The sequence below is a fragment of the Paramisgurnus dabryanus genome, chromosome 14 (assembly GCF_030506205.2).
Source record: "Paramisgurnus dabryanus chromosome 14, PD_genome_1.1, whole genome shotgun sequence".
NCBI lineage: Eukaryota > Metazoa > Chordata > Actinopteri > Cypriniformes > Cobitidae > Paramisgurnus > Paramisgurnus dabryanus.
The window spans coordinates 22,759,077-22,781,686 of record NC_133350.1 but is presented as its reverse complement, the minus strand read 5'-3'; the positions used below and the strand labels follow the sequence as shown (position 1 = coordinate 22,781,686).

At 38.3% G+C, this 22,610-nt stretch overlaps 1 protein-coding gene across 2 annotated transcripts; it reads right to left on the bottom strand.

The window, feature by feature from the left end:
- Positions 1-311: 311 nt before the first annotated feature.
- On the bottom strand, positions 312-22,337 carry myom2a (myomesin 2a). Of its 2 annotated transcripts, XM_065241604.1 has the most exons (34): positions 22,196-22,337; positions 20,163-20,271; positions 19,397-19,489; positions 18,947-19,082; positions 18,582-18,736; positions 18,049-18,141; positions 15,721-15,809; positions 15,595-15,636; positions 14,449-14,613; positions 14,180-14,341; positions 13,772-13,913; positions 13,421-13,614; positions 10,169-10,343; positions 9,488-9,609; positions 8,524-8,711; positions 8,240-8,366; positions 6,643-6,821; positions 6,440-6,554; positions 6,046-6,205; positions 5,755-5,861; positions 5,627-5,671; positions 5,405-5,541; positions 4,102-4,246; positions 3,952-4,011; positions 3,778-3,845; positions 3,243-3,356; positions 3,041-3,128; positions 2,468-2,506; positions 2,244-2,349; positions 1,945-2,108; positions 1,818-1,854; positions 1,704-1,726; positions 1,460-1,515; positions 312-1,168 (listed from the first exon to the last, which is right to left on the bottom strand). In XM_065241604.1, the coding sequence occupies exons 2-34, from the start codon at positions 20,243-20,245 to the stop codon at positions 722-724; spliced, it is 4,056 nt and encodes a 1,351-aa protein (XP_065097676.1). In that variant the 5' UTR covers positions 20,246-20,271; positions 22,196-22,337; the 3' UTR covers positions 312-721. The 2 variants fall into 2 exon arrangements, with proteins under 2 accessions (XP_065097676.1, XP_065097677.1); XM_065241605.2 differs by lacking the exon at positions 20,163-20,271 and having other exon boundaries at positions 22,196-22,223.
- Positions 22,338-22,610: the final 273 nt, after the last annotated feature.

Below are 22,610 nucleotides of genomic sequence, written 5' to 3'. Positions count from 1 at the left end.
GAGTTATTACTTTTGAAGCTGTTTTCTGCTTAATATGGAAGTCACCTCAGCGATGATTTACTCCTAAAAGACCCCAAACAACACTTTTTTTTACAAAATCAGCACTTGGGTACGCCTACTTAAAAACAAAGAAAGACATTGGGGGTTCAAATGACATAAGGTTAAATAAAAAATGACAAGGTTTTATCCTTTTATCTAGTCAAATGACTAATTCTTTAAAAAACAGTATCAGATTTGGTTATAGTGGTTTGTACATAACTAAATCTTTATGTCCTGTTGTTGCATACAACAAGGAGACACAAACACAAAACTCAAGATTCACTCCAGATAAGGAGACTTCTGATTTTTATTAGTGACAGCATTTAGTACAGAACAAAAATAGGTTAGATAGTGGTGGCGTTTGTGACCATTCTGACTGGCCAAACCACAATTTTTCAACTTCTTTTTGCTGAGAAAGCACATGAAACACAAACTTCCAATTTATTTTCTCCTTTTCAGAGATGAACTGGTACATTGGAGGCAAAGTCTTGAGTGTAAAGTCAATCTTCACTTAAACAACTTGTCGCCCAACTACTTATTACAAGTACCTATAATCTTTTTAATTGTACTGATGACACATACTGACTTAAAAAGCACTGCAGCAAAAGCAGCAAACTTAAAGTTACACAATACCTCAACTCTAGCAATGCCTCACATATCTCCAGGTGCTATAAGCTATAGTTTATTTCTTAGTAGGGGTGGGAGATCTCAAGGATCTCGGTGGGGTGGGGGATCTCATGGATCTTGGTGGGGTGGGAGATTTGGAAGCTGGAGCTGGAGTTGGGGATTTAGCTTGAGGAGTCGGGGTCTTAGCAGGCTGTGGAACGGGCGTAGCCGGCTTGGGGGTAGCGGGCTTGGACATCTGTCCGAGTTTAGGCTCAGGAGGTTCATCACCTTGTCTGTAGACGCTGACCGTGATCTCCACGAATTCACCTCCGTACTTGTTCCGTACGTTGATGCTGTATTTTCCAGAATCTTCCATGGTCACGGAGTTGATGGTGAGGCTGGCGAATCTGCCGCCCTCAAAGTTGACCTTGTAGCGGTCGTCCGACACAACTTCCTGCTCGTTCTTAAACCAGGTGACCTCTGGATTGGGGTCACCCCATACTGTACAAGTTAGACTGAGGCTCTGTAGAGGGTGAGAGGTCATTAGGGTTCACTATGTGCCCATAGACAACATACACTGGAGCAGTGTCCAAAATAGCCCGAAATTTGGCGTGATCCTAAGTAGTGCTTACATCGGTTGTACACTTATAAATGTGGTGCATTGTGGGGTTGAATGAGTACACTCAGTAATGTCCACTATGATTTTGAGACCACTAAAAATGGATGTTTCCTCAAACTGTGCACTATTTAAGGGTATATGGGGCTATTTCTGACACAGCCTGGGAATAAGAAATATCAGAAAAATAAATCTTACCTTCTTCTCCATAATAGTGGCAACATCTGGCAGACCACCTACCACTCTGCCACGATCTACAGAGGGGTTCATATAATTGATTTAGGTATGATTTCTAACTTTCCACAAACATAAATGGTATTTTTACCAAGTTTGGGATCTCTGGCATCTAAATGTGCATCATACAGATTCAATGAGATTATTTTACGGATTAAGACTCTCATTTATGATTGAATATTTGAATTTGATTCTTTGTAATACTCACTCTTCTCGGCAAAGGCAGCAGCCCTGTTAAAAAAAGAGGAAAGTTTTAATAATCTGATTTTCAAATAATGCCTGACTGTGTTTACAAGTACTGATGTAATGAAAAACATCTTACTTGAGTCTTTGGAACTCTGCATAGGCCTCAGTGTATGCTGTTAAAATAAAATAAAAAAATAAGTAATACAGTACATTTTACTGTAAGCATTTTTCTCTGATTCATTTATCAGTCAATTTTCACTTGCCTTGTCCAGAAAGGTCAAATGTACGAGAGTGTGATGTTTTCCCATCATGTATCTCGATGCTGTATTGACCCTTTTCCTTATCTGAGGGATCACAGATCTGCATCCAGGCCATTTCAGACGTTCCTCCAATTCTCATCTTCTCTGAGGAGGAGATCTTACTTCCTCTACAGCACAAGATAACAAAAACACTCACATTGACCATGCACACATTGATGCAAGCTTAAATTATCATAAACAGTTAACATTTGATTTTAATATTCTGAGTCAAAAATAAATGTGCACCATAGTTTTGAATGTACCTATGATACCAGCTGGTTTTCATCTCCTCGGTGTAGTACTTCATGTAACATTGCAGTCTGATCCCCTCTGGTGTGCACTGCAGAACCAGATCAGATGCAGAGGAACCTGCAACAAAACATTTGAAATGACTGCAAATGTAGCATACATATTAGATTAGGTATGCTACATATAAGAATCCAGGGAGGTAGATGGTCTTATATTGTTTGCAGTTGAGTAAACATACCAGCAACACTGGCAATGGCATTGATGATGTCTTCAAACACTGCAACACAAAGGATTCATTTAATACTCAAATATGACCAAGATACAAGATAGCGGATAACAAAGTTTATCTATATTAGGTGTCATGATCCTGTCAGCACTGTATGTATTTTCCCTTGTTTCATGTGACAGGATCATGGCAGCCCTTATTACTGTTGTCTTGTTTTGTGTGGAGTCACGTGGCCTGTGTTTGTGTGCCTCGTGCTCTCCTGTCTTTAGTCTTGACCCCGCCCCCTCGTTAATTATTCATTATTAATTAACGCCCTTCACCTGTGTGTCCTTGTTCCCTAGTTTAGTTCTCCCCTATTTATTGCCCTTGTGTCTGCTGTCTCGGGCTGGATCTTTGTTCATCTATGATGATGTTGTGTGTTCTTGTTTGTCCCATCCTGCCCTGTTTAGTGTCATGTTATTCATTTGGAATATTGTCTTTGTTTTACCCCCTCGAGGGTGTTTTTGGTATATAATAAAAGTCTTTTGGTTGAGAGCTGTCTGCACTTGGGTTCTGTCTCCCCACACCTGACAATTAGGAAAATACCTTTGCCAGAAATTTCATAGACAGAAGTATCTTTTCCACGATTATCAGCCAGCACAGCTTTGTAAGTTCCCTGGTCTTTCCTTGAGAACTGTTCAACATACCAAAAACAAAGAAATTAAATAATATTAATTAAGATCTTTTAATTAAAACAATAAAGTATCTGAATGCTTCATAAGCTTTTTTGGAGAGTTGGTTGTCATACCATAGGGATAGGAAGGGCACAAGATCCAGACATAGGGTTGGGTTTAACGTCAAGAGTAATTTCTTCATCTTCTTTAAACCAGGCAAATGTTGTCTCTTTCTTCACGTTGGCCACCTAAAATGGAAGCATATGAGGTTTGGTATAACCTTGAACAGTCCATTCATAACTATTAAAAACTACTTATGCTCTGCGGTGTAATTATAGAATTTGTGCTGCTGGGCATGCCTGAATAAAAAAAAAAAAAGAGTCATCTACCTTCATACTTTAGGGTAAATTTATAAAAATTGACTTATTTTACAGAAAACTTTGTGCTCAACTACTTATTTATTTACATTTTTTATGATGCAGTTTTGGACCCATCACTGGGTTTACAGAGTTTGAGGGGTTAAAAAACATGCATAACTGAAATCTCTACCATCTATAGCTCATAAGGAATGATTTATTAATGCATTAGACACATAAAGAGCATAAACAACTATTTATCCATTTTACAGCCTTTGCAGATCTGGCAAAGAGTGATTCAGGGTTGTTTTACCTTGCTAACAAGCATAACTGTGCAGTCATCCGTCACATGGAAAGTCAGGTACTCTGAGAAGTGAGGACCTGAAAAAACAGAATAATGTTAAAGTGTAGCAAATTAAAAGTTATCATTAGTAATTAAAGTTGAATTTGTTTTTGGTATTTACTTATAATCTTGTCCTTCACAAACCTTGTTTTCGGATGTGCTCTCTTCTCTGGAACTCAGCTTCCTTCAAGGCAACTTTGAATGCTAACATTTAAAAAACACAGAACATTCAGTCACAACGTTTTTTATACAACAACCCCAAAATTTTCACCAGGCAGACTGTCAGGTCCTTACCATCTCCTACAAGAACCAGTGAGCTCTGACTCTTGGCCTTGCCATCATGGATCTGAACGGTGTAAGTGCCTTCATTGGCCCTGGTGAAGTGCTCAATAGTCATCTGGATGATTCCAGTGGACACATCATGGCTGGTTTTATAACCCTAAACGCATAAGTTAACATATATTATTGCACGGCTCACTGCAATGCTAAATTCTGATTGGCAAGTCGCGATATTGGCGGGTTTGTTATTCCCAGATAACAACTGCTCAAAACTAATATCACACGCTAACCTGGATAATACAAATCATTTTGACAGGTACAGTTTATTTCTTAAACAAAAATTAAATATAAATTTGTTTTAATAACATATATGACATATTTATAAATGATCCAATCAAATAACATGTTTATGACATTTGATCGTTTTGTCTTAAATTAAAACCAAAAGTAAACAGGTTACGTCTGCATTCATTAAAAATGAGCAAATAAAATATTTTAAAGGTGCAGTGTGTAATTTTTAGAAGGATCTCTTGATAGAAATGCAAAATAATATGCAAAACTATATTATTAGTGGTGTATAAAGTCCTTACATAATAAACTGTTATGTGTTTATTACCTTAGAATGAGACGTTTTTATCTACATACACCGCGGGTCCCCTTACATGGAGGTTGCCATTTTGTGCCGCCACGTTTCTACAGAAGCTCTTAACGGACAAACGATTTTACTAAGTTGTCTCCAACGATGACATGTTTGTCCTGTGGCTGCTACCGTAGCTTCTCAATGCGTATCAAAAGCGAGGGGTGAGCTATGAACTGAGCTGTTGGTTGCAATTTGCAACCTCACCACTAGATGCTGCAAAAATTCACACACTGCACCTTTAATTCATTGTCGGGGCTTATTTAGATACCTGGCTGCCTCTACATTATCCCTTATTTAACTAAACAGTATTTTGAAGTGTGTCTGACATGTTTTCTTGTGAATAATTCTTGTTTGGGTTCCCTTTAATATTGCAAAAGAAAAGGTTGGAAATTGAAATGCCTTATTTTTACAAATGTCACAAATTTACTGTCTTTCGCTGTGAAACCCTCTAAATACATGCAAAAATTTCCTATTCTAAAAAAATCTCCAGTCACTCATCACTGTCCATTCTGAACAAAGATTAAAGCCGTGCACTTAGAGGACTTTGCTGAAAAATCTTTATGTCAAATCAATCATGTGGCTTGAGACAGTGTACAAAGGTAAATGTCTTAAAAAGTGGGTGGGTCTTGTCCCACCCAAATATAATGGTTCAAACGCCCATGGGCATTGGGGCTGTACCTCAGCGCTCGAGATGGCCTTATCATTGAAGATGAACCTGTAGCTTGCAGCAGAAGACAACTTCTTGGCCTGCACCCAAAAACGCACAATACCCTTCTCCAAAATCTCATAGTTCAGCTCCGTCTTCAGTGGAACAACTGATGAAAACAAACATGTTAGAGTCTAGATTCCCATGAAACTACTGCCAGAAGCACGGTAATAAACAATCGACAGGTGACTTACTGGGGTGTCTGATGTTGTAGCTCAACTCGCGCATTTTTTTGAGTTCTGAAAAAGGAAACAGATTTGTGTTTGTCAAACAATAAATGTGGCTGAAAAATGAATTAAATATTTAAACCCTAATCACTAACCATCTTCATTGAGTGTGTAACTGGATGAAACTCCATCAGTATCAGACACTGCCACAGAGTAGGTGCCCAGATCTTCTTTCTCAGCGTTTATAAATGTAAGCTTTGAGCTAGGGAGAACATATTGGAGCTGCTTCATTTACAACATTTTGGTACAGAACTTCAATAATGTATAAATAGATATAGTGGTGCCAATGAAAAGCAAAATAACATGTAGCTCAGTTGGTAGAGCATTTCATTAGTGGCCTAAAGATCTGAATGCACTGTAGGTTGCTTTGGATAAATTTAACATACTGTCTTCCAGAAGATGTGACGGAGACTCTGGTTGATTCAGCGATTTCTTTGTAGGACTTTGACCAGGTGAACTTGGAGTTCTCAGAAGCCTCACAAGCTTCAAAATTCAAGAAAATGTCTCCGGTCTCTTCATCTACACCACATACGATTTCCTTTGTACCTTAAGACAAAAATCACACAAGAAACATAATGACATTAAACACTCCATACTAGAAATGCATTAAAGTTATGGCGCAAATTTTAATATGTCAATTGAACGCTAGTATAACAAACTTTACATAGACAAATTTTTTTGTCAAAAAAAAGTATTGTATATTAAATAAAGGTAATAAATCCATCTGTTAGATAATAATGCAAGCCTGCTGTGTGTACAGCTGTATGCCATTGCAGTTACCTGCCAATGCTTTTGCACACACAGGATCTGACAATTCTGATGCTTTTCCGACACCTTTAGCATTTAAAGCCCGCACTTTAAACACATAGGTTTCTCCAGTCTCTAGTCCAGTAACCTATAATAGATAAACATTTGCATATTTATTTCACATTTGTTATGAGGTGGGGGCTTAAAATTGTATTAAAAACACAGAGGTGTCATACCCTCAGGTAACAGTGTCCAACTGGCTCAGCATTCACTGTGACGAAATCTGCTGATCCCTTCTTTGCCATGTCCACATAGTATCCAGTGACATGACTCTCACCGGAGTACACAGGAGCCTTCCATTGTATCAGGAGAGAGGTATCACGCACCTCCCAAAAACTGAGGTCATATGCTGGACCTGACAACAATGAGAGGAATTATTCAGTAATGATGTGCGTTAAAGAATAAGAGCATTAACCTAATGGTATATAATGGAGAATATTATTGAGAATTTGCAAATAGTGGTGATCTAGTAATCTATAATTATAATTTATATCAATTAATAATTGATATATAAAGTTAGGTCCCCTGGTCAAAGAGTACTTCATTAATTTAACAACAGACACATTTCTTGTGTACGTTTCGCCTTAATTTGAATGATATATTGTTTAAAGGTGCATTGTTTTAGAAGGATCTCTTGACAGAAATGCAATATAATATACATAACTATATTACCAGTGGTGTATAAACAACCTACAAAATGAACTGTATTGTTTTTATGACAATAAAATGAACCGTTTTTATCTACAATACATGCCTTTACATGGAAGTCGCCATTTTTAGCCGACATGTTTCTACAGTAGCCCTAAAGTAGACAAAAGCCCTGTCCCAAATAGTGCACTTCATGTGGACTTTCGGTCTCATGGCCTTAAATTGCGCGGGCCCGCTTAGTCTGCGAGTCCGTAGAGTGTACAATCTCTCATTTTTATGCTCCGATTTGTGCTCACCAGCGCCCCCTTTGCACCCTTGATGCCGACTTCGGCGAAGCCCACACTGCAGCAGGCTTCACCCATTTTACCAACCCAAAAGTTCATTCAAAAGAGCAATCAGACAACGGATGGGAGGAGTTCCACTGATGGGCAACTTCTCTTCCTTTTTCCAGCGTGACGCTTGAGTCTGTCCCAAAATATGACTCGGGTGCACCCTCGTGGACTCGCGTCAAGGGTCCCTAAAGTCTGCACTACATGATGTCATCCAAGTGTGGACTCTGAGGAAGTCCATAATCCAGAGTGTGCCATTTGGTACAGGGCCATTTCATCCCTACATTGTCTCAGACGATGACATGGGCTGTTTCTCAATTCCAAGAACCCAAAAAACAAACTTGCATTCTCGTGGAGATCGGTCTTGCCAGGCGACCTTGGAAGAACGAACTCAGAAGGTCGCGAGAACACAGAACGCACTTGTGAGAATTGAAATGTGTGCGATCTTCCTGTTGGTCACCTGACCTCCGCCATTGTTTTGCCGCAATGACTTCTGGGGCATAACGCGATTTCAGTGAGCAAGTCTGCACTCGATGCATCCTCGATATCAAGAACACATATTGAGAAACAGCTAAGTTTGTCCTGGGATGGCTACCATAGCTTCACTATGTGTTTCAAAATGGAGGGGTGAGCTATGGACCGATCCTCTAGATAGTCTGACCACTAGATGCCGCTAAAAATCTACACATTGGACCGTTAAATATTTTGCTTGAAAAATGTACTTGTGCTATCTTGAGGATCATTACATAGTTTTGTTAAACCTATTCAAGTAGTGTTAATTAAATAAAATACTGACCAGGTTCAGCCATTGTCCAGGCCTCGCAGGCAAAAGGCTTGCTGGAATCAGATGGCATGCCAACTCCAGCCAAATTAGCAGCCTGAACTTTAAACTCATAGAAAAGTCCACTAGTCAGATTCTCCACCTGGATCCAAATGTGCAATACAGACCAATACAAGAAACACACACATAACATATTACTTAAGGGGCATTTTTAATCTAGTCACCTATAATTCTTGTAACATGGATTCATACAAGAAGTATATTTAATAATGTGCACTATTGAAGGGTGCAGACTGTACCTTGTAGATCCTTTGGGTGGCAGGGCTGGAGCTGACCTCATTCCAGAGGACTGCTCCTGCTTCACGCTTGTCCAGGTAATAAGATGTGATCCTGGATCCTCCTGTGTGTTTGGGACGTTTCCAGGCCAGAGTCATGGAAGATCCATCGCAGTTCACCAGACAAATGCCGTATGGGGCCGAGGGAGTAGCTGATTAGGAAAGAGAAACAAAGATTTTAGTGAGGTTCCTATAGGATGCCTGTGACTGGCACTGGGGGCATTGTGAGTGAAATACCGATCAGGTGCGTGATTTAATCATTGATCATAATAGCAAGATCACTTAGTGTTTAGATACAGTAAAATATAAAATTGGAGTGATCAGGTGTAGTTAGTATGCTTAACTTCACAACAGGCAAGATATTTAATGTGCCTAACATCTCTTAAGTGAGCTTTGCATTGCAGTGGATGTCTGTAGATTAAAAAAAGCTACATTTATTGTTTTTTTGGTGTGCAAATATCAGGAAAGGATGTGTTATGTTACTCATAATATGAAAATATGTCACATACATACCGTAATCCACTGCCCCCTCTGTATAAAATAACATAAGTGTTTTTATGCATTATACATCTAAAGAAACTAACAAAACCATTTTAGAACTCACTGTTCATTTTTTAAAAACCTTCCTATTTTTAAACCCTTTTGGTTTGAAAATAAATAAATCATGGGGATTAAAGGGTATTTTCACAACCTTTGCTTTAGCGTTGGTACTGCATGCACACCAGTAGGTGTCAGTATATAGTCTGGGCAATTGGCATGCATGCATACTGTAATATAAGATAATCAATCTACAATAATGATGTCAGCTCTCATATACACAAAGCAATCATTTAGTTACCCTACTTTGTCATACTCTGCTATATCTGTTTTTATAAAGACACCCTAGTGATATAGTTAGTTGTATAATCCAATGATGTCAAGTACATACTAAGTGCAGCATCGATGAAGAGTGAATCGGATTCCTGCGACTCCTCGCTCAATCCATAAGCATTCACGGCTTGAACACGGAACACATAGGTATCACCTGGGACCAAATCATGGACCACAAACCTAACAAATACAGAATTACAGAAATTCAGACCCAGTTTAAACGTCCCAATCTGCATACTATTAATGCTTAATAGTATTTGAAAATAGAATTAGTATGTCTCAAATCATAGTATGTTAAAATGAGCATCCATAAAGTTCCCGGATGGTCTACTGTTTTAGGTAAAAATTCGAAGTGTTGATCCATGGACACTCAAACGGCTTATATTACCCACAATTCACCGTGACAGTTTAGTTGTGCTGGACAGAATTACCAAATTAAATATATGATGCATCACTGAATCAATTAATTAAACAACAGAGTAAACATTACATGACAAATATTGAGTGAAAAAATGCTTTATTGTAATGCAAATATGAGTTGTATTCTGATTTCTTAGGGAACAGTCGTCACTTCGCTTTGCATTAGTATATCCCAGTGTGTGCATATCGTGCTGTTTTGCACTTTAAAAAAATGTAGCTAATTTTCCAACACAAATGCAGTACATACTATTAGGGCATAGTATAAGTAGGTGAACTGGGATGCAGGTTTAGTTTTTGTACACTTGTTTGTTTGTTTTACCTGGTGTGTTTGTATGGCCTGTGGTTACAGGGGAACCAGACCTTGGATCCGACCACAGAGGCATCCACATAGTAACCCACGAGGTTGTTGAGGTGTTTGGGGGGCTCCCACTGCACGAAAGCAGAAGTTTTGGTGTTTCTGGAAGCGATCACCCGTCCCGGGGCTGATGGGACACCTGCATAAAGCAAAAAAAAACACACTGTAAAAAAGCAATGTTAAAAAACTTTGGAGTCTGCCCAGCTGAAGGTGAACACGTTATGGTGTTTACGTTACGGCTTTTAAGAAGTGGAACTGCAACAAATAAATGCACACATCTGGGTATTAAACACGAGGTGAAGAAGTCAAACAGCAACACGTTGTGAAAGTACTTGTGTAGAGACAGCACTCAGGAAGTAGATGTTCAGCAAGACGTGATTTCTAATTTAAAAAGCACAATCCAGTTTGTGGTAAAGTGTGGTACAGCAATGCATACATACCAATGTTCTGCACAATGCCTGCAAAATACACAAAATATGACCTTCTGGACACTGGCAGATGAGTTTACATATTTTGGCATCTGAGAGTTAAACAACCACAACATCAGGACGGCAAATGTCCAGTTAAAGCCTTCTTACCATCAGGATCCACTTTTTGGATGGGAGCTGTAGGCTCTGATGGCTCACTTGAGCCATACTTGTTGACAGTGATTACACGGAAACGGTAAAATGTCCCGTCCTCCATTTCATAAACAGGGTAACGGGGAGAGCGTAGCTGGACCGCAGTGTTGACTGTCTGCCAGAGGTGACTGTCACCTACACACTAAGCCATGGAGAGTCATAGACAGCCATTATGAAGATATAGAGAGGAGAGTCATTATTTATGCTGTCTGACAGTTTAGACGCTCGGAAAAAGTATTATTATGCGAAAAACAGTATCACATATTTACAAAAGTTTCTATTTAGATCAGATTGTTTTAGTAAGTTTAGTTTTAATGCATTTAAATAGCAATTTCCCAAAACAATATAGCCTATAGTATAACGGGAAGTTTTTGACTAATGGTTACTTTAAATCACAGTAGGATACTGTATATTTGATGTGATGTTATTTATTATGGTGGTTAATTTCCAATCTGTTCATATAGAAATATTTAATAATGTAGTTATAGTTTATTTAAGCCATTATCAAATAAAAAAGTGCACACACACCTTCTCAACGAGGTACCACACTGGTGCCCGTCCACGAGGGCTCGGTGGTGTCCAGCTCAAAACAATGTATGTTTTGTTTATTTCTGAAGCATGCACATTGATGGGTGGATCTGGTATTGTAACATACACTAAACAGGAATAAACCAGGTATTTGTTTATTGAAATACATTTTTACATTTATTATCAGCTAAAAATACACTCTTATTTGAATTGGGTTAGTAAATTCTAATGTGCTGAGACAACATGAATTTTTGGCACAACATAATTTGATTCCTATTTTTTAATCATTAAAGGAGACATTTCAGGAAAATCTGACTTTTTTCATGTTTAAGTGCTATCATTTGGTCTCCAGTGCTTCTATTAACCTAGAAAATGTAAAAATGAACAACCCAGTAACTTTGTTTTGGTAAAGCATTCTCTGCAAGCATGTGGAAAAAATAGGTCATTGCTCCCCTTGTGATGTCAGAAGGGGATAATACCGCCCCTTAATCTGCACTATCCAACCACGGCACTGCCATTTAGTGCAGAGATCAGCTAATTTGCATTTAAAAGGACACACCCAAACGGCACATTTTTGCGCACCCCTACAAAGTCAGAATTTTAACATGCTATTACCTATATGGTATTTTGAGCTAGACCTTCACATACGTACCAACGATTTATTTGACATCTTAAAAAAGTCTTTTGAAATGTCCCCTTTAAGAAAAACTATATAAATTTAATGTATCAGGAAGCACTGATGATGTTAAAATATCAAGGTGCTTTCCAAATAAAAAGAAAATTCATCACAAGACACAATCTTCCATATTAAACAATCCCAGTTTTTATGAATATTATGAGTAAAGGAAATTAACTTACATATACAACTTAAATATTCAATTTCTCACAACATGGCAATGACGTTTTATATGATATATCCCACCAAAGAACAAATATTCAAAATATGATTTCTTTAATTATATGAATGACATTTATGTGGATTACTTTATCTAATAGATTGCATTACTGCTGGTTAAATTCACTCTGAAGAACAGGTTTTAGATTCACTCCCAGATTAAATGTGGCAATGACAACTACAACTTTGGATGGAAACAGATAATTGTGAAACAAGTGGAAAACTGTTAGGTGGTTAGCCAGTTCACACTTAGCTAAATGTTGTTTTTTTTTTTTTTTTTTTTACAAAAAATGCTGGGTTATTATCAATCCAGCGTTGGGTAAAAAAGAGACTAACCCAATTGTTTGGTTGCCATTTAAACAATGCTAGGTTATTTAATGTTATTTAACCCAAATTGCTGAAACTGAAACTTTATATACAAGATAAAAATGTAAAAAATATGGTAAACATTTATCTGCCTCATAACGGTGACAAAAACGGACTGATCCACATGGTATCTCAAATGCAAACTGAGTATAAGTGTTACATCTCAATCAAAAGTAATTTAAAAGTTATGTTAGCATGCAGATTGGATGTACCTCCTTGTAGTTCATCCTGTCGAATCGCAATGTCATATTTCCCTTCGATATTAACCACTGTTTTAATACATAAAGATAATACTTTGCAATCAGCTTGGTAGATCAGTTTGAACATGAAACACTGGACTCTCAATACAGATCCATTCTTCAACAATATTTTAAAATTGGTTAAAGGATGTCAGTCCCTATTGAAGACCGCCAATTGCTTTAGAAGTGTAACTTTTCTATTAAATTGGTTGGTTGATGGTTATAATGTGGTCCTGTATCTGCACAAGGTGTCCTTATCTGAGAGGTGATCCTGTAGCTCAACATGGTGTTAGCAACACCAGGCTTATAGGTTTACTTCCCACACTGTCAGAAAAATGGTCTCCAGCTATCACTGGGACGATAACCTTTCAAAAAGTAAACCTTATTTGCACCAAAAGAGGATCATTTGTTACCAAATGTACACATATCTGTACATGTTTATACTAGGACATTTTAAAGGGTGCTGCCCAAGTGACAGCTTGGGACCATTGTTTGACCATTTCTTCTGACAGTGCAAGAACCACACTTTGCATAAAGTAAGTGTCAATAAAAAAGATTTTAGCACTACCTTGCACATCGCTCTCCACTTCTCCAGTGGTCACACCAGTGGACATCCTGGAGGCCAGACTGATGCCGGCTTTGTTCACAGCTCTCACCCTGAAGTGATAGGATTCACCTTCGGTCAGGCCGTGGACGGGGAGCTTACACACATTCACGGGAGATGTATTGCACTGCACCCAGTCTTTAGTTCCAGACTTACGTCTACCAAAAACACACAAAAGATGTAGGTGTTACAAAACACAATTCAATACAACATTAAATATTTTAAAACGTAGGGTATCTTTCTGTATATGTAAGCATATTGCATTGCATAAAAGTGAATTATTTGGTCATACAAAAGTTTAAAGGGGTGTTTCACCTGTCCACAAAGTATCCAGTGATAGCAGCCTCATGGGTGGTGTTCGGAGGTTTCCAGGAGACCAGGGCATAGTCAGCATTGACATCAGTGACAATGACATCCATGGGGGCTCCAGGGGCCCCGGCCACTGCGGGAGGGGCATCTGTAAAAACAGACAGACATACATATCGGATTGTAATGTGATGTGAATCAACATTTACTTTTCCTACAGCAATTCACCAATGGTGCTTCACAATGCCATAGAACCGTTTTTGCCTGTATGGCTACTTAAAGAACCCCTTCTTTGGGGAACCATAAATGGCACCACTGTGAAGAACCTTTTGTTGCATCTTTACTTTAAAGAGATTTAAAGGCCATTGTGTGCTACAATAAATCCCCATCCATTTATTACTGGAAAATGTCACAAACCTTTAACAAATAGGTAAGCGCTATGTTCAGTGGTTCCATCCTTGGTCCAAATGCGAATGGTATACAGACCCTCATCATCCTTGTTCAGGTGCAAAAATTTGAGCTTGGCAATCCCTCCACCAATAGACATCTCAAACCACCTGGATGGTGTTAGCAAGGTATCTACATGTACACACGCACAGTGTTATTGAGCAGGTTGATGTGCTTGAGAACGAGTCCAGTATCAGTTCAACATCTTTAATGGTTTGATTAAATGAGCAACATCTTACCATCTCTGTACCACATGACCTCTGGTGGGAGGTTTGGCAGGTCAGGCACCACCACCATGGTGCACATCAGACTGAGAGACTCTCCCTCTCTACCGAACGTCACTCCAAACTTGTTCACCAGAGTCACATCAAGTTTACTGGGATGAATGCCGCTGAGCAGAGGGACTGCAGGAAATAAAACAAAACTCAGCTCCCTTCTATTTAGGTCATTTAATAGCAGAATATTTGAAAAGCTCAGATGTAAAAGGTGCTAAATGCCACCTACGTCAAAAATATGATAATGGTACTGGCCGAATGCTCTCAGCATGTCGTATTATGCGTTCATTAAATACTTTTACTTCATATTTGCTTAACCCAAGTCTTGGGCCATTCAGAAATACTGCTTTTTTGACAGAATTCGTTAAATGCCACAAATATTTTTTAGCAAAAACCTCTAAGTGCACAAAAAAAGAATTGAATAAATTGGCATGCATAAGTCAGGGAGAAAAGTTTTCTACCCGGTTAAAGGAGGTTTACCAAATATATTAGGATATTGATCAAATTTTTTAGCATTTTACCTTTTATCAGAAAGTGAAGAAACTTTTTTAGAAGTGGAGATTTTTGCATGTATTTAGAGGGTTTTGCAGTGAAAGGCAGTCAAATTTGTTAAATACCAATGAAATGACTTTTTTTCAAAGTGATATTTGTGAAAATAACTGACTATTAACCTTTTCATTGCTATTAAAGTGAAATTACTTAAAAACATAAGAGCCTGATAAAAATCGAATTTACAAGATGCACTTAGAGGGTTTTGCATTTGAGCTCTATATTATGTACATTTGTCATTCATATGTTTTTGGCTCACTGATATCAATTAAAATTTTTGATATCTATTTAAACTATTTTACAAATGACACTATATCATTGGAAAGTCCTTCAATAATAGTCTCAGACTTCCAGACCCCAGCGTATCATGGATATTGGCAACTCTAGGGGGTGTTTACCACACTGCCTTATGTTTACAAGAACAAATAAACCCCGGAAAAAAATACAACATTGTTTCCATGTCTTATCAAGACTGGAATGAAGCAGGATATTTATAACGTATGATCTCAAGAAAGGTCCTTCAGTTCTGTGTGTCAGCCAAACATTGAACCACCAACTAACCTAGTCCAGGCAGATAGGCGAGCTCTCCTCCCCCGTGTGCTCCTAAATCGAAAACAGCCAAGATTATGAAAAATCTTAAGAGGAGAAAGTGACATAGATATGAAAAAACAGAACCATGACACTTACTCCTGATACAGACAGCGGCCTTTGAGATGGCTTTTCCGTAGGGATTGGTAGCCACAGCACTGTACACTCCAGAATCATGCACGGTACACCTACACAAAAAACACAAACATTAGCTGTTTCAAAGCAAGACGATTCATAGATCTCAATGCCATAAACTGTGCTATGGTATGTATGCATAAAATGATAGGAAGTTCAATATGAACAATTTTTCATCAAATTCTATCCAAATTTATAGCTCTATAGACTTATACTGCAATCCAACAATTGACTTGAAAATCTGGGATTTGTGTCTATTTAGGAGAAATATCTGAGACAACATTGATACTTCAATGAAACATCTTTTCTATGACAGTACAAGGAGTGGAAATACTTGCTCTCTTTGTTTCTCACACCTCTTTAAAGAACAATGTGGTACGAATGGAAAAGGGACGTCTGCGTCCATAACATGATCTCACATTGCAGTAGTGTGCTGGGCTGAGGTCTCAGACACGCCATGTTCTTGAAGAAGAGGGTGAGAATAGAGCAAAGAAATGTGACCTTAAGCCCGTCAGGACTATTTTAGAGCCACTGGCTTTCTTTGCAATGCATGAGACCTGTTTGTCCAAACCAAAGAAAAGTCTTGACAACCTCACTTTCTTTTTAAAAGTTCTGGCAAAACAGAAAACTAATCTTTTCATATCGAGTGTCTAGCTAGAATAAATAGTGACCACTGTAATGGACATCTTTGAATGGTGCTGCCTTCATGGTGGCTGTGAGTCTTGATAGCATCGGGCGTTCAAGGATCAAATGACGCATAGCTAAGCTGAGCCGTACCAACAGCTGAGACTTCTTCAAGACAAACCTCACTGGGACTAAATAGGAAAGTGTTGCTCCCAAAAGTCCTACATTCACTGACCGTTAGAGGAAGTGTTGAGACTGGGTCCAGAAGTTGGCGTGAGGGACAGTTCACCCCAAAATGAAAACAACTCTACCTATCTTAAACCGGATTGCACTCCTCTGTGGAGGACAAAGGACAATGTCTCTTTGATAAAATGTACTGTAATAAAACAGATAGGGTACAGCCTGATCCTTTTACATTTATCATAAATCATGCCAGTGACAGGGCTGTTATGTAGCCTGGTCCAACCAGACTCTCGTACATTCATTTCATTTGTACAGAGAGTCTGGCCACGCTCCATTGCAAAGCGTTACTTCCGTTAAGGAGGGTCCTCTGTTGAAGTTTAAAACTATTGGATCTGCCCAGAGTCACTCTGAATCTGCCATAACCAATCGCTAATGTTTGGTCGTGACGTATATCACTCAGTCTGGCACATGACCTCAACGTCATCGTTCTTAGCCACCCCCCTCTGTTCGCTGATTGGACCTGCAGATTTTTGCCGGAGAAAACGAAACTCTACACAGCAGTCCCAGACGTTGTGCTGAAGCGAAATGAAAATTAAGCGGAAGTACGTAGGAGGGCGAAGCCAGGCTAGCTGTTATGTGCATTGATCTTTAAATGAGATAGAACAGGGGTACCCAAAACTCGCTCCTGGAGGGCCGGTATCCAGCAAAATTTAGCTTCAACTTAGCTCAGCACACCTGCCTGGAAGTTTTTAGTATGCTTAAGCTAAATTCAGACTAGTAGCAACTAGAAAAGCAGAGCGACGCAATCTTATGCATTTCAATGGAGGCTTGGCGACATCCAGCGATACGAGCAACAGTGACCGTTGGCGACCGATGAGGCATGTCCAGTTGCGATAAAGTTGAGAAAAGTTTAAGCAAATGATGAGCGACTTTCTGGAGCGACTACCAATGAGAGCGAAGCAATGGAGTTCACATCATCCGTCCTTTGTCAGTTACTGGAGTGGACGGTACTCATTTGTTTTTTGACAACCAGATTTAGAAACGCCTCCTAAGGACCTCATTGAAAGAGACGGGCGACACACAAAGAGAACGTCGCTGCTAGTCTGAATGCAGCTTAAGTCAGTCTTGTAGTCGAGACCAACTGAGTCCACATCCAGCTTTATCTGGACTCGGTCTGGACTTGACACTCAATCTCTGGTCTTGGTTTTGACTCTGACTCTAGTTGACTCGGCTACAACACTGTGTTTAGTAACCTAAATTAACTGCTTCAGGTGTTTGATTGGGGTTGGACCTAAACTCTACAGGACACCGGCCCTCCAGGTCCGAGTTGGGGGACGCCTTGTGTAGAAAGATAAAGTTAGTTGTTTAACAACTGTAACTAAATTGAGTTTTAAACAAAACCAGGAAGCAATAAGAAATAAAAAGTAGTGTAGTTTTGTTTCTTTGTGTAGTTTTGTTAAAGTGTAGGATTGTTTGTGGTCATACCTGCTAATAATCAAACTATGAACCCCATATTTGTTCTCAATCTTGTATTTTCCAGGGACACTCAGAGGATCAACGGCGACATCATTCCTATACCTGCCAACAAAGAGACATGACACTTATTTAAAACACACCAATAAAAGAACCAGTATGTAAACAGTGACAGAATACACAAATAAAATAATAGCAAGAGTTTAGTTTGTTCAGAGCTGTTTATGTTGTGGGTCAACCTGGAAGATTCATTCATCATGGCAAACTAGAATTTGCTGATGGTGATGTTTGATTTTTGAACTTCTGTTTTTGAAGCATTAGGGTAGAAAATATGTCTTAAAGTAAAAATTTTAGTTGGAAATGTTTGAAGAAAAAAATGTGAATGCTCCTCCAGGTTTTACTGTAGGAATACAAATGTGATTCCACACTCTTGGTTATGTTGATGCACATTCACTTAAAATGGGTGAATTTATCATCATGATAGACCAGTGTAACCCAAAATAAATATTTTTTACAAATTAAGAATTTAAAACGGAAATTCAAACCATTTGACAATAGGGACCGGTTTGCCAGACACAGTGCAGAACAACTTGACCGGGGTCTTCTCCCATACAGTGTGAGCTCTCAGACTGACCAAAAAGTCTGGTGCTCTGGGAACCTCAGGAAGTACCTCTTTCCAGTTTGGCATCATTGCCCTAACCTGTTCAAACACAGGTAGACACAGACAAAGTCAAATCTTGAAAGTAACACTGAACTCCAACTCCAAAGCACTTTGACTTTCAGTTACAAATGCCACCAAAAGCAAGTTTATCTGTTTCGATTTCTAATAATGCAAACCTTTTATTGTAATATCAGCTCATTGCATACAAGCAGCTCTTTTTTATAACTAAGGACAAAAGCCGCTCTTCACCTCTTTAGTAATCTCAATGTTTTCCACTTGCTCATGTGTGACCACTTTCATTCTGTGCAGCTCTTGCTGGATTTGAACCAGGTTTCTTTCAAAATTAGTCGCCACCCTCTGATACTCCTCCATGCCCTCAGGAGCCCTACACAAAGACACATTTACATACACAAAGTAAAAATGACATTTCTTTCATCTTCATTATGTAATATTTCATATTTTTAGTTTAAAATGAAAGAATTGCTACTGTTATGTTATTGTAACATAATCAGGTCAAGTTTCTGTTTGTTTCAACGTGATAAATCACAAGTATTAAAGTCTAATTTAAACAAGTCTAGAATACAGTGACGGTATCATTTTTGTCATCTGTAAATATGGAAAAGGCCTTCAGGTTTTCTCTTACACTTCTCAAAATAGCTCGCTGAACTGTAATAGATGCAGTAACCAATGAAATCTCACCTCTCCCTAAAGGTTGGCACCGTGTAGGCTTGTTCTTCCATAGCCTCAGTGGCCAGGACCTGTTCCTTTATCACTGATTGACAGCTGGAACACCTGGAATAATGTCATATTACATTGCTTTTTATCATATTGTATGCAGTGAATGCAAAGGTACATGTATTTGTAAGGATCATGGTTGTATTAATGTTATGCCAACAGATGATTACTAGAAAATGTTACTAAACAAATGCAATGTGTTTTACTTAGCAACGGCAGCAAAGCTAAAGACCAACTAGCTGAAAACTATTAATACTTTTGTTGTATTAAATGATTTTAAAGTACTTGAAGAAGATTTAGTGGTTATTACAATTGAAAGAATCCATGGCAAAGTGATTAATGCAATGAAATGATTGCATCAGTGCACCTGCATGGTCTTAGCTTGGTTTAAGCAGTCTATTCATGCTTGTTAACCTAAAGGAAACAGATAGTAGTACCAACACCAGTAGTGACATATTGCACAATGACTATTTACAATGCACACTAGTATTTCTATGATTTGTTTTTAAGATATTTAGTAATTCCCTTGTCGGGGTTTCAAACCATCTTTTGGTCTTCCAGTCACCTGACCTTTGTTCTTTAGTGATGCAACAATACGAGCAGAATCAGCTTATTTTGTTAGCTGCTATTAGCCGCTTGTGTTTAGGGATGGATCTCCTGGCCTGCCGAAGCCTCTAAACCAAGCTCACGCCAAACTGTCGGCATAGTTAGCCAGTCCAAAAACCCATACCTGTATGAGTGCTCAACAACATGTTTTGAGCTTTGATGTTTCTTTTGCTTCTGCCGATAATAAGTTACGGCCCTCGTAGGCATTTCGGGAACACTCTGAAAAAGCAAACCTAATGGCCACATCAAGGCCCATTGGGTATTTAATCTGACCACCTCTTTAAACATTTGTACTGGCTAAAATGTACAGTCCTATAACTGTGAGTTATCATTTGAATAAATGATAAATCACATTATTACACGGCTCTCTGGAATGCTTGATTCTGATTGGTCAGTTGAGACATTTGCAGGTTCGTTCTTTTCGAATAATAACCGCTCCAAAATAATAACGCATAGCCGGTACTACTTTTACGAGTAAGATCGCTCCGCGCCAATAAAGATCAATAAAGATTACTGTTTGTTTGGCGCCATCTTGTGACAAACACTGGACAACCACGACAAGACACAGAGAGCTTACTGAGACTGAACTTGACAAAATAGAGCATGACAGCTACGAAGCCAACACACAAAAAAATACAGAATGGGCATTAAAACTTCTCAAAGACTGGCTAAAAGAGAAAAAAATGGAGACAGACAAGTATGAAGCAGAGGATCTTAATAAGGTATTACGATCATTTTATGCATCTGTGCAAAGTTTCGCGGAAGGATAAAAATTTTAATTTAAAACAAATATGCCAATAAAATGTTTCAAATTCATATTCATGTCCAGTTTTTTTTTCTTATGTGACAAGTAGCCGTGTAATAAGCGGGATAATGTAGAGTCAGCCGGTAGTTATCGGGAAATAAGCCCCTTCAGTGTGATACAAGACCCTCCGCTTCGCGTCGGGTCCTGATCACACTGTCGGGGCTTATTTCCCGATAACTACCGGCTGCCTCTACATTATCCCTTACATAACAAATGATGGAAAGAATGTCTGCCTATAATTAAACAGTAAATAAGAAAACTGCCTGTGTCCATGTCAAGCATCATTCATGTCATAAAAGATAATATTAAATAATAATTAAATTATGATTATCAATATGTTGATTTAATGATTCAAACTAGTATGGTAGTTACTAAGTCTTAAGTTTTTTGAGTCTTGTAAAAATTTAATTTACACTAATAAGAAATGGTGCTAAATAGTACTAAAAGCTCATAATCATAGGAACCATTTTTAGCACATCTGTAGAACCATAAGTGGTGCTAAATGAGAATAATGACTATAGCACCACATATGGTTCAACATAGCACAATATGGTTCTACATAGGTGATGTTTAGCACTAAAAATGGTTCCCCTATGATTATGAGCCAGTGAACCACTTTAAGTGCTATTTAGCACCATTTTTTAGAGTGTACAAAATAAAAACATAAACTCCCACCCAAAAAAACCCCAGCTGAGATTTCGAATTTCAAATACAATATAATCCTAATGTGATTCTACTTTTATCTTATCCTTTTATTGATCATATAAACATATTACTGTAAAACAGCACCATTGCTTCTCTACATTCCAACCCATCAGCAGCACCCAGGAGCTTAAATGCATCACATTACAGTAAGAAAGTGCAAGGCTGACCCCTGAATAACTTACGGACACAAACACACACATCTTCATGGCACAAAAATCCTAGCAGGAAATAAATTGAGCTAAAGCATATAAACAAAGTCTTTTAGATTTGACCTTTGACCCACATGTACTGGGATGGGCTGATCAGATATGAGAACAAACAAACTCAAGGAGTTTCTGCAGATTAAATTAACTCAGACATATCACAATAAACAGAAAATGCATATAACTACCACCAAATAGATCGAATTATTACAAATAATACAGTACTTTTAAATCTATCATAAACATTTAGAAAATATCTCAATGGTAATTTAAATATCAGCGCTGGGTGTGGACAGCATTTCCCTTGAGATTCATTACTATTTCTTGACATATCTTAAGAAAATGTTCAATTGACAGAGAAATATGCCCAATTTAAACATCTGGGATGCAGAGGTTACCCGAAACGTGTTTGTAAACAGAATAATAACATATATCTGTACTTACCCCAAGAGAAAAGAAGAGCTTTGAGTGTTGGAGGAGAAGGCTGAGAGCAGTCGCAAAGCTCTTGCTGATGGAACAAAAATAATGTGCTCACTTAGGGAATGCCTCACTCAGCCTCCCCATGTAAGGATACTCTTAAGACTATATATAGCATTTACCTCAATTTCAGACCCATTTTACCGATTGAACGACTAGAAGACAAACAGACAAAATATGGTTTTATTTGTTGTTTTGATCTTGCTTGAGACAAATAGTTAAATTTGGGTTAATTTTTATTTAGATATACAACAAAAAGAAGTTCGCATTAGGAGGTACTGTACAAACAGTATGTTACCTGAGATAAACTTCTCACTTAGGTGTATGGTGGGATGGAAGCATATTTGCTATAATGACAGTAATAGAGGATCAATACTGTTCA

Bases quoted from the DNA above. Each gene is read 5' to 3' on its own strand.
- myom2a (XM_065241604.1), bottom strand. From the start codon at position 20,245: ATGCCTACGAGGGCCGTAACTTATTATCGGCAGAAGCAAAAGAAACAT. The intron at 4,012-4,101 runs GTAAGGACCTGA...TTTAAATGTTAG, and splicing joins ACTGGTTCTTGTAGGAGATG to CATTCAAAGTTGCCTTGAAG. The intron at 2,109-2,243 runs GTACATTCAAAA...CTTGTGCTGTAG, and splicing joins AAAACCAGCTGGTATCATAG to AGGAAGTAAGATCTCCTCCT.